Below are 14,538 nucleotides of genomic sequence, written 5' to 3'. Positions count from 1 at the left end.
AAAAGGGGGGCCATCTGCGAAAGAGCAATGTGCACCAATGGGCTTAAAAGACCCTAAGGTTCAGGCCATTAAGACTTCCAAAATGCTAAGGTTCCAAAATTCAAAGGTTAAGCTAGAGTAAACCTAGTTTAATTAATTTAAAAACACTTAATAAAAGAACCATTAAGAATTAAGCTCTCTAGAAGACTATTGGACAGTCTCCCAAGTGGTCCAATGAGCATTCAACAGCCCAATGGCTTGCCTGATTCCTATTGGCCAGGAGGCAAAGGGGTACAATTAGAGTTTAGTTGAATTAAATAATTACCTAAAGCTCTCACAAAAGGGGAAAGGGGGACACATGTCAGAAGGCTATCACTTATGTTGCTTAATTTCCATTGGCTAGGCCTGGGGAGGTCCAATAGGGTTGTAGCATGAGCATTTAGCAAGGGGAGTCGACCAAGAGAGAGAGGGGGACTGATTTTTGCAAGGCATTATCACACACACACTCACACAATCTCATGTGTGAAGCAAAGAAGACTCTCTCTCCTTCTCAAGCTTTAATGGAAAGCTTACCACCTACTCCAAGCTTGTGAGAAGGGAGGCCTACACCAACAACTCTTGGCTTTGTGATGCAAATCCAACCAAGAGCCAAGCTTCAATGCATGCTCATCTCCTCTACCATGCTAATTACTAAGCTAAGCTATGCTAATATGAGTGATTATGTGAGGAGATGTACATCTTTCTCGTAAGCATACTCCTTCCGCTCAATCTACTCTCATACCCCGCTAGCTCTCACCATCTTTGAAGGTGTGTGAGGTCTTGGGTCTGAGACCGTGAGGGAATTGATGGTGTGTTTGATAAGTGTTTTGCTTAGTGCATGAAGTTTCCATCTTCATTGCACTAGCTAGTCTTGAAGGAACACAAAGAATTGTATTGTAAAATGTCTCTCTTGATGGGAGAAACCATAATACAAAGCCTTTTGGAGGGGGGACCGGCTCCATGAAAATCCGGTCCTCAACTGTTGCAATTGCTTAATTTCTCTCTCTTTTGAAGTATTGTTCATGCTATCTAACTAGGTGTTATGCTTTTTGTTGCTCTCTCCACCCAAGCACTCTTGTTATTCTCATTAGGAAGCTATTCTAATGAAATGCTCACTATGTTCATGCTATTTTCCGCTACACACAAGTTACTAGACCATTGAATGTTACATGAGCATTCAGTCATTGTATGAGCATTTGTGCAAGAATAAAGAAAGTACTTGCTCTGGCAACAAAGCAAGGGGGCCCTTGAGGGTTTGGGACTCTTCTTGTCTCTCTCTTGCTTTCAGTTGAGTTCAGTCTTTCAAGAGAAGTAAAGTGCCCCTTGTGTTTGTGTGGAGTACTAGATACAGAGTACTAGATCCGAGCTAAATCCGTAAACACTTCCACTGCACTTAACAGCCGTAGCAATATAAGCCATCACATCGAGACTGTGCTGATCTTGAGCAATATAAACCATCTCATTGAGATTGGCCAAAAGTAATCAGACATGAAAAGGTGGCGTCCCTAAGGCTGTTTCCTCTAAATCCAGGATTCCGTTGATGTGTGTGATTAATGGTGCGATTTTCGGGATTTTCGTACAAGTGCCATGTTATCATATTTTAAGTGTTCAAACATGTCTACTTCATTTCGGCCACTTTTGAGTGCTTAAAACAAGTTCTCTTTAAGTGGATAGTCCATGTCATCACTTTGTGATTCTGTTCCCTTAAAGGATTACACCTATAAAACTCAATTTGATTCTTTAGCAAGCATTGCCTTCATGCATAGATGCCAATGACCATCGTTACGAGACTAGTATGTATTACACCATACAATTCCACAATCAGATTTCTATCTAGTCATCTCATTTGATCAGAACTCTTGATATTTTGGAATCTAAGCCATCATATCGAGACTGCGTTGATCTTTCAAGGGTGTCTCGATGCACTAAGACCACATACCCATGCAATCTCATCTAAATTGGAGCTATTGATGCACCTGATTCATATGCTTCACAAAATGCTGTACAAATGGCATAGATTCACATGTGCAATCACAGAATGTAAAGACATCCACATACAACCAAATGCTCCCTAGACGGCAGGTTATGTCGTTTAGAGGGTTCCATTTAGAATCAAACACTCCCTATACTGTAGCCTGCGTTGCTCAAAGGTTTCAATCTACAACTATATGCTTCTCAAACCGCAACCTGCGTTTCTCAAAGGTTTCCATCTACAACTAAATGCTCCTGAGACCGCAACTTGCATTGTTTAGAGGTTCCAATTACAACTAAACACTCCCTAGACCATAGTCTGTGTCGTTTAGAGGTCCTCAAATAGCATTGAAATCAACACTGAAATCAACATTGCAATCAGAATCAACTAAATTCAATTGGCACCAAAACAAGTTCAAAACAGACATAATCTATTCTGCAAAAGATATTCTCTAACCAAGTTTCAAAAATTATCTACATACAAAGCAAAACAAAAATCATTTCCATAAGTTGGACTTGAAGGGTGGCTGGCTTGCCATCCTTGTTCAAGGTGATGGTTCTGTTGTAGATCTGAATGGCAACATCGTTTTGGTTGTGCCAAGGCAATCCCAGAAGAGCGTCATTGTGCGCCAACTTCATGATGTGAAAATCGGCCTTGTTTTGTAAGGTGTAGCGGAATGAATGTTTGAACTTTGCTCAAGATGAGTGCTCCGAACTGTGCTCAAGGTTCCTTTTACTTACGGAAGGGAGAGCCTTCCGTTCCTTTAGTGAGAGAGTGCAATGGACACAAACAAAGTGAATGGACACTATGAATGGAAGTGCATGAGACTGAGAGATAGAGAGAGAAGAGAATACGACACCAGAGACGTTGTAAAACCCTCCTCCGAAGGCCCCACTCATTGGCGAGAGTGGTCTACTATTGATTGCACAAATCTCTACAATGCTTGGACTTGCCGATGATGTCGATGACGATGAGGACGACGACGAGACGGGCTGAAAACTAAAAACGCTAAGGGCTGAAATCTGCAAATCTTGTATTTGCTGAATTTTGACTCTATGTCGATGACGACGATGCAACGACGACGCGCTGAAAACGCAGATGCTGAAATCTGTGTTTTCCGGGCTGAAACTGTAAACCTTGCGGAAACTGACCGTGCGGCGAGGAACTGCTGCGGGAAGGTGAGATCTGCGAGGTTCGGGACTTGATCCTCGGTGTCTAAAGGCTGAAAACTGAAAACGCTGATGGTTCTTGAGGTTCCGTCGCGGAGAATCTGCAAAACGCCGGGGTATAATGCAGATGCAAAAACGCTAGGGCTGAAAATCTGCTGTTGTCGCCGGTTGTCCTGCAAATGCAAAACGCTAGGCTGATCAGCTGTGTCTTGACGACGCCGGGGCTGATCTGCTGTGCACAAATCGCCAAGGCTAATCTGATGCAAAAACGCTAGGTTTTTTGTGGAGAAAACGCCAGAGTAGTCGCGGGGATTGGTCTTGCTGAGAAGTTGCCTGTTGAGCAAGGTGCTCCTGCTGCCTCTTCTGCCAATTAGTGCTAGCCTAGGTTTGCTTATATACAAACTTACTCAATTTGCCCTACCTACTTTCTAACAAAAGTCACTTAAAAATAATAAGGAAAAAATGTCAAAAATAGGGAAAACAGGTCTATGCACTGTAAAAATGCTACTGATGGGATCTGATTGGAATCTGGTGGTCATGCTGTGTGCAACCAGAGGATATGCATCTAATCTAAGTGTCTGGACATGCACGGTCTGCGAACAGACTCACAAAAGTGCCAGATCACTTCCTATTCTAGACTGACTTGACTGAATTGAACCCTTGTCGTGCTGTAGCTTGTCCACGGACACATAGGGGATGTGTGAAAGTGAACGTATTTTCCGCCCAATCAATGAGAGGTTATGCTCACGAAACCATCGAATGCCCAAAATCATATAACATCCTGAGAGAGGAGAGACAAAAATTTTTCTACGGAAAGCAGCTTGTTGAACTGTAAACAACACATCAAGGCACTCTTTCGTGATGAGAGAGTCCATACCGGGAGCAAAGGCAAAGACCTCGAGAGGAGATTTTTGACTAACCTCTAGGCGGGCTTTCGCAACAAGAGAGGGATTGATCCCATCATGCATACTGCTTGGGTCAAACAATATGACAAAACACTGCCCCGTCATATGACCATAACATTTAATGAGAGACTCATCAATGGGAGGGTCAGGAGAAACTTGGGGCACACCCGTCTTGTCATTGATTGCATTGACAAAGGAAGTGGGTTCTATGGATTCTTTAGATTCATTAGAGTCAAGCTTAGGACATGTTCTTTTTATGTGACCCTTAATGTGATAATGGAAACAACGACCTTCCTTAGAATAAGTGCTTTGCTCTTCCGACGTGATGTATCCTCCTAACATTCCTTGTGCTACCTTTTCATCTAGAGTAAGCTTAGGTTTAGCAATTGTGTTAGCCTTTCCCTTAGGTTCATTTTGAGAGTTCTTTTCTGAGAGACTGTTGAAAGATTGGCTAGAAGAGTTACGGTTCTTACCATTCTTATCATTTTGAGGGTTCTTAGAAGTGTGCGAGGTACTTGTGGAAGTCTTGTTCTCCTTAGGCTTTCCCTTCTTGTGCTTCATCTCCTGCGCGAGAGCAATCGCTACCGCCTTGTTGAGATCGATTGGATCGAGCATCTCGACATCGTACTTGATATACTTGTCCAATCCGTAAAGGAATGCCTCTTTGCGCTCATCATCCGACTTGTGTAATTGGGTAAATAGCTGCAAAACACGATTAGAGAAAGAAATAACCAGCATACCATTTTGCTTGAGAGCGCGCCAATCGTCCTTCAATCGTGCGAGGTATAGAGGTGGCATAAACCGCGCCTTGAGCTTGTCTTGGAAATCAGCCCAATTGAAGAAAAGGGGCGTGAATTCGTCGGCTTCCTCTAGGTGCGCGGCTAACTGTGCCTCTTGCCATGCGTGGTACCAATTGATGGCGTCACCGGCAAGGTACATAGCTGCCGTAAAAACCTTCCTATTCCCTGTCTTCTTAGTTGTCGCAAAATAAGCATTAAATTGATGCAACCAAGAATGAATAACCGTAGCATCCATCTTACCATCATACTTACTGAAAGTCAACTTCTCTGTGACTGGGTTGTTGGAGACCGAATCTCGGCTTGCGCCACTTGATGAACTCCCAACATCTTTGGCCGGTTCGGACTTTGAGGCAAGTACTTGTCGAACCAATTCTTGAGTGCGGAGGTCCCTTTGAACCTCACGCTTGGCCTTCAAGGCCGCTCGTCGTGCTTCGGCTTCCTCCTTTCTTTATGCTTTTCTTTCTTTTTGTTCATCGTGCTCGCGTTCCAAGGCAATGCGACTCGCTTCTTGTCGTGCCATCATGTCCAACATCGACTTGACCATCGCCTCCATAGGATTTGGTACAACTCGTGGCGTAGATGGAGAAGGGGGAGGGTCGGAAAAACCTCCTGGTGGGAAAAATTCTTCGTCGCCTCTCTCATGCTCATTACCTGTATGCGAAGTATCCATTTCGCTTCGGGTGATGACCATGCACTATGATCTTTGGTTCTTTAAGTTCACGAGGAACTTGGGTTCTTGAGGCTTTTGGGTTCTTGGGTTCTTGAGGTTCTTGAGGGTTTTCTTTCGCTTGCAATCTGTGTTTGAGAAGGATCTTCTCTTCACCCGAGTTCTGCTCTTTTCCGCGGGCGCACCCCTTGGAGGCCTTGTGCTCACGCCAAGGTTGCTTTTTCCCATCTCACGTCGATTGGCCGGCCGCTAAGTGCACGGTCCACTCTCAATGAGTGAAACGAGGCACAAGGGGAGGTTGGACAAGCCCTTCTTTCCTGGGATTCCTGTCACTCTGCAAAAACACGATTAGGAATCGACACGCCCAAGCGAACTTGGGTTCGTGCGACCGCAACAAGCAAAAATTCTTGTGATTCTTGTGGTTCTTTCCTTGAGTGATACATAACACTGCCAAAGCTCTGATACCAATGTAAGGTGCAGCGGAATGAATGTTTGAACTTTGCTCAAGATGAGTGCTCCGAACTGTGCTCAAGGTTCCTTTTACTTACGGAAGGGAGAGCCTTCCGTTCCTTTAGTGAGAGAGTGCAATGGACACAAACAAAGTGAATGGACACTATGAATGGAAGTGCATGAGACTGAGAGATAGAGAGAGAAGAGAATACGACACCACAGACGTTGTAAAACCCTCCTCCGAAGGCCCCACTCTCATTGGCGAGAGTGGTCTACTATTGATTGCACAAATCTCTACAATGCTTGGACTTGTCGACGATGTCGATGACGATGAGGACGACGACGAGACGGGCTGAAAACTAAAAACGCTAAGGGCTGAAATCTGCAAATCTTGTATCTGTTGAATTTTGACTCTATGTCGATGACGACGATGCAACGACGACGTGCTGAAAACGGAGATGCTGAAATCTGTGTTTTCCGAGCTGAAACTGTAAACTTGCAGAAACTGACCGTGCGGCAAGGAACTGCTGCGGGAAGGTGAGATCTACGAGGTTCGGGACTTGATCTGCTGTGTCTAAAGGCTGAAAACTGAAAATGCTGATGGTTCTTGAGGTTCCGTCGCGGAGAATTTGCAAAACGCCGGGGTATAATGCAGATGCAAAAACGCTAGGGCTGAAAATCTGCTGTTGTCGTTGGTTGTGCTGCAAATGCAAAACGCTAGGCTGATCTGCCGTGTCTTGACGACGCCGGGGCTGATCTACTGTGCACAAATCGCCAAGGCTGATCTGATGCAAAAACGCTAGGTTTTGTGTGCAGAAAACGCTAGGGTAGTCGCGGGGGTTGGTCTTGCTGAGAAGTTGCCTGTTGAGCAAGGTGCTCCTGCTGCCTCTTCTGCCAATTAGTGCTAGCCTAGGTTTGCTTATATACAAACTTACTCAAGTTGCCCTACCTACTTTCCAACAAAAGTCACTTAAAAATAATAAGTGAAAAATGTCAAAGATAGGGAAAATAGGTCTATGCACTGTAAAAATGCTACGGATGGGATCTGATTGGAATCTGGTGGTCATGCTGTGTGCAACCAGAGGATATGCATCTAATCTAAGTGTCTGGACATGCACGGTCTGTGAACAGACTCACAAAAGTTCCAGATTACTTCCTATTCTAGACCGACTTGACTGAACTGAACCCTTGTCGTATTGTAGCTTGTCCACGGACACATAGGGTTGGATGTGTCACGTGACATGTTTGGTACCTGTGCTGGTGATAGGAAGGCCACCAATAAACGGGACAATTGTGCTAGTATCTTGTGTAGCCATCTTTTTCTCAATGCCTCCAAAAAACTGGTCGTACTCAAAGTCCATAAGCTTGAAGAATTATGGGTAGATGAAATTTTTGGTGGATCAAAGAAGATAAGTGCTTTGTGGCCAAAAATCTTTCCATAAGGTCTGCGAAGCATCACGGACAAAAATTGCATAAATGTTTGGTGGAGTCAAAGTGTCTCGAGAATCTCGAGAATTTGTGTATTGTGGGTCGCGGTCGAGGATTCCATGTATTGGTTGGTGGATCCTCAATTGTAAATTCTAGTCATCCTTTCATTAGTTTGTAACTAACCGCAGTGGTCCATAAACTTTTATATGGTAGAGACTTGCTTAGACAAAGAGTATTCTTGAAGCAGTGATGGTAGTCCGATGGTGTAGCGCTCACACTGGTCCTTCAAGGTTATCAGTTCGAAGAAAGAGACCAAGAGGTAGATGTTCAAAAACCTTTGGTTGTAGTCGTCCATATTTTCAGTGGCCAACATTTTTAAGTTACCTCATTTTGCGAGAACCTATACTTCAGATAAGGAGGTCATGTGACTTAGGGCAAAAATAATCTTGAAAGCTTGCCGAGTCCTTGGAGCATGAGGCTTTGTGGCTAAAGAACTCCACTACTGCATAGCATTATCTTTGAGAAAAACGGCCGCTCGAGAGATTTTGGATTCTTCTGTGTATTTCCCTAGTGAATAAATATTGTTGAACTGTTGAAGGAATTGCAAGGCTTTCTTCTTATCTTTCACTCCCAAAAACGTGAAAAATTTTATACCAAATCCACCATCCTTGAAGTCTTTGTGCTAATTTGTTGTAGGTCCTAGATGTGGATTATATGGGTAGGCATACGGCCTCCAACTATTAAACACAAGTGGCGGTGGGAGAGATGGTGGCAAAGGAAGCGGCGCTAGTGATGAGAAATTAGATGGTGCAACTGTATGTCTGATACCATTGTAACCGACAGGCACCACGCGTCAATTGAAAAGAATAGAACTGGAAGAAACTTTAGCACTTCATACACACACAGAGAGAGAGAGAGAGAGAGAGAGAGAGAGAGAGAGAGAGAGAGAGAGAGAGAGAGAGAGAGAGAGAGAGAGATGAAAATGAAACGAAATGTTATATTAACGTCTTCAAAAGGCCAAAGTGACCTATGTGACCAGAAAGTTACAATGTGGTGGATCTGATACAAAGTCAGAGTAACAAAATAACAAACACAACAGAACAAAAATACCATGGAATCCTAAAGCTGTTCGATGTGAACTAAGCAAAAGTAAGCAACTGGCTGGGATAGCTATATAGCTAAATCACAGGAGATCCAGCATCGGTCGCTGCCTGATCTCATCAATCTCCTCCATTGTAAGCAGTCTGACCGGGCGTCGTGCATGCGTGGCCAAAGTGATCCGAATCTTCTGATGCAGCCTCCGGCGGTGCTGTGTAGTCCTCCGCAGTCGTGGGCGTTTGGCTCTCCTCAGCTCAATCGCTCGGTCGATCAGTGTGCCTCTAGTGCGATACAAATGTGAGCTCTGCTGTGGGACTAGCTCCTCCGGCTGTCCAGTGTCTACTCTAAAGAAATCTATGATCTGTCTCTGAGACTGGCTAGCCTCTCCTCTCATCAGGCTATCTCTGTGTACGCGCACACACAGAGAGAGAGAGAGAGAGAGAGAGAGAGAGAGAGAGAGAGAGAGAGAGAGAGAGAGAGAGAGAGAGAGAGAGAGAGCATTATCGTCCACGGAGGTCATATATGACCCATTGGACCGGAGAAAAAAAAACATTACAACGCAGCCTTTTAAGTGAGGGCATTGGATACATATCAGTTATGGACTGAGGGTCCGTCAGCAGGGTAGAAGATAAGAAAAGAAAAGGAAAACAAGACTTAAACTTGAGTAGGGTTGGGTGAGGGGAGAACCCCTTTGGGAGTTCGAAACTCTTGAATGATGGCCTTCCCCCCGCGGTAGACTGCCCATTTGCCTTGCTTTCGGGCTTCTCCGACCTTCTTGAGTTCGCACTTTTTAACCTTGAGTTGATTCATGGTCAGCTCCTCAGCAATCCAAACCTTTGTTCCTTTGAGGAGGTAAGATTGGCGCAATAGCCTCACTCGCTCCTCTTTGTCCTTAAAAGTGAGAAGGCAGTGGTCCGGTGATACTTTCCTGTGTGTGTCGTTAATCCAAGAAATGTCTTCTGGCTTGATGGCGATGGGCTGAATAATATCGTTGAGCTTGATGATTGCGTCTTCAAGCGTGTCCTCGGTAGTGCACCATGGTGAGGGAAGCCCACCTATTCGGATCTTAAGGGCATTCTCTTCCTGGAGTTTCTGCTCGTGAAGCTCCATCGTCACACAAGTTTGTACTTTTGCCAAAGCCACAGACTGAGCATTGGTGACTTTCACCTCAACTTCTCTTACTTTGTCTGTGGCAAGATCGACCATGGAGTCGAAGCGCGCCTCAAGCTTACCGAGGCGAGCCTTGAGATCCCGATTCTCTTCCATAAGCTGGTCAAGGGCTCTTTGAAGCTGTCCAATCCGGTCGTTCTTACTCGGTGCTGCCACAACGGCTGCAAAACTGGGTCGGCTCCTCATGGTGACCTTTGGTGTATTCATGGTAAAAAATCGGGCTGTGATGGCTGCTGCTCACTTTGTCCCAAAGTGCACAGAGATTTATCTGGGTTTGATTTGAAGCCCTTAGCTTTTAGGGGGGTGGGGGCTCTTTAGGTTCAAAGTGGCGAGAGAAAGAGAGAGAGAGGGAGAGAGGAGGAGTCTCCTCTGTCGGCTCGGGTGCCACCACCTGCCGCAGCAACTCCAACAGCTTCAGCAGCCCCTCGTCGTCCTCAGCAGAGGGAGGCTCGCCTTCACCATCGTTAGGCTTCTCGAGTCTCCGTTGCTGGTGTCGTCTCGGCTCTACACGCTGTCATAGCAGCAGGTCATGAGGATGCCGCAGGTTAGCTTGGAGGGGGCGGGGCTATGGCTTCATACCTCCCCATAGGGCAGCCCCTCGTCCAGGGGGAGGCTGGGGGACAGAGGACGGTGGCGGTGGCAACCTGCGCTAGAGTTAGGGTTAGCTAGCTAGAGAGAGAGAGAGAGAGAGAGAGAGAGAGAGAGAGAGAGAGAGAGAGAGAGAGAGAGAGAGAGAGAGAGAGAGAGAGAGAGAGAGAGAGAGAGAGAGAGAGAGAGGCGGAGTTCCATGTCACAAGACAGGCACCACGTGCCAATAGAAAAGAATAGACTGAATAGACCTTTAGCACTTCATTAAAAACAGAACTGAGAGAGAGAGACGACACGCGACACGGAGTGGCGGAATTCCACCCCAGAGAGTATTGACCCCAAACCTTGGCGCCCCTTTCGGTATTTCTTTATATTGCATCAACACAGTACAAGCCGGTACTCCAGAATTTGCATCTTCTCCAGGAAGCATGCTAGAGAATGAGCCCTAACCTCATATTTAAAGGCCCTTGGCCTAAAAAGCAATTACAGTGAAAAACATTCAAACTCAAAAGCATCTGGTCTAAAAGCAAAGCCAAAAAGCTGCCAGCGTAAATCATGGAAATCCGTACAGCTGCCATGTCATCAGCTAACGCAAAACGCGGAAATCCGTACAGCCTGCCACGTCATCATGTCAGCGCAATTTTTTGGAAATCTGCCACGTCATCAGTTTTGGCGCGTGTCCGGATCCTGCTTTATTTTAATCCTGTATGTCACTTGGGGCCCCATCGGACGGGTCCCCATAAGTTAATAGGACTTCTTCTTCTTCTGCCACGTGTTCTTCTTAGGGTTTAGGCCAATCGGCCGTCATATGTAAGTTGGCTCCATTCTTTAGGGTTTTGCCACGTCAGCAGTTTGTTACATCTCCCCTTCTTGAAAGAAAGTAATCGTCCGCGATTACAACATATCTGCAAAACAACTCAAGTTAGCTCAAAAAAAAATTCCAAGGGTCATTCCGAGGGACATTTCGAGGACAATCAGTTTGCTCTTTTTATTAAGGAGTTAGCTTCTCCTTTCTGCTCTTTTGATCAAGGAGTTAGCTTCTCCTTTCTGCTCTTTCGATCAAGGAGTTAGCTTCTCCTTTCGTCTAGATCGGAACTCTTGATATTCCGACGTAGTAAAATTAGCCATCACACTCAGACCATACTGATCTTCCACGGGTATCTTGATGCACTAAAAAATTACATACCCAAGCAATCTCATCCAATTAGGAATATTCAGTAATTGGCACATCACAATGCAACACAAATGCTCACATATGCATGTTACAAGACATAGAAACATAAAGCCGCCGATGAACACTCCCCCCACAAATAACCATCCAGGTCCGGGCCATGAGATATAGAGGCCTTTTACAACCAAACGCCCCGCAGACCGCAGCCTGCGTCGTTTGGAGGTGCTGAGAGTAACCTTGCTCAGACTTCTTAATACTCCCCCCGTAAATAACCATGCAGGTCCGGGCCATGAGTAACAACAACAATACTCCCCCCCGTAAATAACCACAAGGGTCCGGGCCATGATTTAAAAACAACACTTTTCAATCTTTCAATACTCCCCCCGCAAATAACCACAAGGGTCCGGGCCATGAGTATGAACAAGCATTCTCAAACATCTTTTCTCACTACTCCACACGGGAGTAAAATCACCAATCATTGAAACCAGTATTAAAACCAGAGTCAAACAATTCAAATCGGCAACAAGACAGGTTCAAAACAGATACCATCCATTTCAAACAAAGCTTCAAACAATACTTTCTCAAACAAAGTTCAAAAGTATCTAACTACATAACAACTAGAGAGTTCATTCAGGGTTTTGTTCGGACAACCGAACTTTGAGGACGACTAGCTTGCCCTTCTGCATCACGGTGATGGTTCGGTTCCGAACTTGGAGAGTCGCATCGTTCTTGTCATGCCAAGGCATGCTTAATAGAACGTCACAATTGCCCAACTTCATAATGTGGAAATCAGCTTTTCCATGATAATCTTGGATAGTCACTGGAAGAGCACCAATGAGTGGTACCACTTTCTGAGTTTGCCGTGTGGCTAGCTCAGCTTCAATTTCACCACCCTCTGCATCATAATCAAAGTCCATCTGCTTCAAGAATTGTGGATGGATGAAGTTCTCTGTAGATCCCGGGTCAAAGAAAATTAGGGCTTTCAAACCGTTGACTTTGCCATATGCTCGACACAATTCATTTGTACTTTCAAGGCATATGCCATAGATGTCAGGTACTAATCCAATGGCCAGTTTAGCTCGTTTGGCTGGAGATGGTCCTAGGTTTCTGTCGACCGTCGACGCGAGAGTCAGCTCCGCAGGTCTGTCAGTGCGTTGGGGACAACCAAAATAGTTATGTCCTGTTTGAAAGCATCCAAAACATCGGCCTTCTTGTAGTAAGGTGTCTCGTTGTTGAGGTGTCAAACGAGGCCTTTGTGGTTGACTTTCACGAGACTCTCGAGAATTTGTTCGTTGTTGCCGAGAGTTGTGGTTAGTGGCCGGAGATTCTTCTGTGGTAAACTCTAGCTTTCCCTTCATCAGTTTGTAGCCGACTGCGGCATAGTCCATAAGTTCTTGCATGGTAGAGACTTGCTTGGATAGACAATATTCCTGCAATGGTGATGGTAGTCCAATGGTGTATAGCTCGCACTAGGCCTCCAAGGGAACAAATCTAAAAAAAGGACACCAGAAGGTACATATCGAGAAACCTTTGGTTATATTCGTCCATGGTTTCGATGGCAAGCATTTTCAAGTTGCCCCACTCTGCCAAAATCCGGACTTCAAACATCGAAGTCATTTAACTACGTGCAAAAACTGTCTTGAAAGCTTGCCAGGTCCTTGGAGCATGTTGTTGTGTCGCGATTGAACTCCACCATTGCATAGCATTATCTTTAAGAAATCCCGCTGCTCGAGAAATCTTGGATTCTTCTGTATAGTTCCCCAAAGCATAGATGTTGTCGAATTGCTGTAGGAACTGCAATGCTTTCTTGCGATCTTTATTCCCGGAAAAAGTGAAAAATTTGACTGTTGTGCCACCATCTTTGAAATCTTTGGGTTGGTTAGGCACATATCCTGGGTATGGATAATAAGGGTATCCATATGGGCTCCAACCATTGTAGCCTGGTGGCGGTGGTGGTGGAGGTGGGTGCAATGGAGGTTGCACTGGATCAGGGTCAAATGGCTGCACCATATTCCTGAAGACTCCCCCGATTGGAACAGACGGCTGAGAAGGTTGCCGGTCGGAAGCTCTCGTACTTTCTGGTGCCGAAGGAGGAGGTACCACCTGGGGCATCAGAGGGGGTAACATGTAGTTCAAAAATTGTTGAAAACGTTGCAGCATCGGAAGATTCTGCTGAGGATGCCGCGAAAGAATGTTGTGGAGTTCGCTGAGCAGGAATTACAAATATTCGGCTGAATCCATGAATTCCAAGTATTGGGTTCTTAATTGGCTTACCGTGTAAGATACTGTGGTGAAGACGGGAGCGCGCCCGATGCGCGATGGAAGTAAGGGTGGGAGTGGCTAATAAGCCAGGGTTCGAAGGCGAAGATACCTCAAATAAAATTCCAAAAGCTTTGTCTGCTCTTTTGTAGGACCGGTATGCTTTCAGAAAAGCACACGCCTGATACTCTGATACCACTGTCACAAGACGGGCACCACGTGCCAATAGAAAAGAACAGACTGAACAGACCTTTAGCACTTCAATAAAAACAGAACTTAAGAGAGACGACACGCGACACGGAGTGGCGGAATTCCACCTCAGAGAGTATTGGCCCCAAACCTTGGCGCCCCTTTCGGTATTTCTTTATATTGCATCAACACAGTACAAGCCGGTACTCCAGACTCTGCACCTTCTCCAGGAAGCATGCCAGAGAATGAGCCCTAACCTCATATTTAAAGGCCCTTGGCCTAAAAAGCAATTACAGTGAAAAACCTTCAAACTCGAAAGCAGCTGGTCTAAAAGCAAAGCCAAAAAGCTGCCAGCGTAATCACGGAAATCCGTACAGCTGCCACGTCATCAGCCAACGCAAAATGCGGAAATCCGTACAGCCTGCCACGTCATCATGCCAACGCAATTTTCGGAAATCTGCCACGTCATCAGTTTTAGCGTGTGTCCGGATCCTGCTTTATTTTAATCCTTTATGTCACTTTTGGGCCCTATCGGACGGGGTCCCCATAAGTTAATAGGACTTCTTCTTCTTCTGCTACTTGTTCTTCTTAGGGTTTAGGCCCCTCAGCCGGCATATGTAAGTTGGCTCCATTCTTTAGGGTTTTGCCACGTCA

The 14,538-nt window shown here is 45.5% G+C and overlaps 2 protein-coding genes across 7 annotated transcripts in view; one reads left to right on the top strand and one right to left on the bottom strand.

Annotated features, from left to right (window-relative positions):
- The window catches only part of LOC147426244 (beta-glucosidase 25-like), a 57,301-nt gene that overhangs the window by 32,016 nt on the left and 10,747 nt on the right, over window positions 1–14,538 (top strand). The window lies entirely within an intron of this gene.
- LOC147426245 (uncharacterized) lies at window positions 6,032–9,894 on the bottom strand. The gene has a single exon (XM_086497843.1). The coding sequence runs from the start codon at window positions 9,882–9,884 to the stop codon at window positions 9,162–9,164; it is 723 nt and encodes a 240-aa protein (XP_086353969.1). The 5' UTR covers window positions 9,885–9,894; the 3' UTR covers window positions 6,032–9,161.

Source organism: Adiantum capillus-veneris, chromosome 24 (assembly GCF_014529385.1).
Source record: "Adiantum capillus-veneris isolate H3 chromosome 24, ASM1452938v2, whole genome shotgun sequence".
NCBI classification, from domain to species: Eukaryota; Viridiplantae; Streptophyta; class Polypodiopsida; order Polypodiales; family Pteridaceae; genus Adiantum; species Adiantum capillus-veneris.
The sequence above is the reverse complement of the archived record's forward strand: the minus strand, read 5'-3'. Positions and strand labels throughout refer to the sequence as shown.

Bases quoted from the DNA above. Each gene is read 5' to 3' on its own strand.
- LOC147426245 (XM_086497843.1), bottom strand. From the start codon at position 9,884: ATGAATACACCAAAGGTCACCATGAGGAGCCGACCCAGTTTTGCAGCC.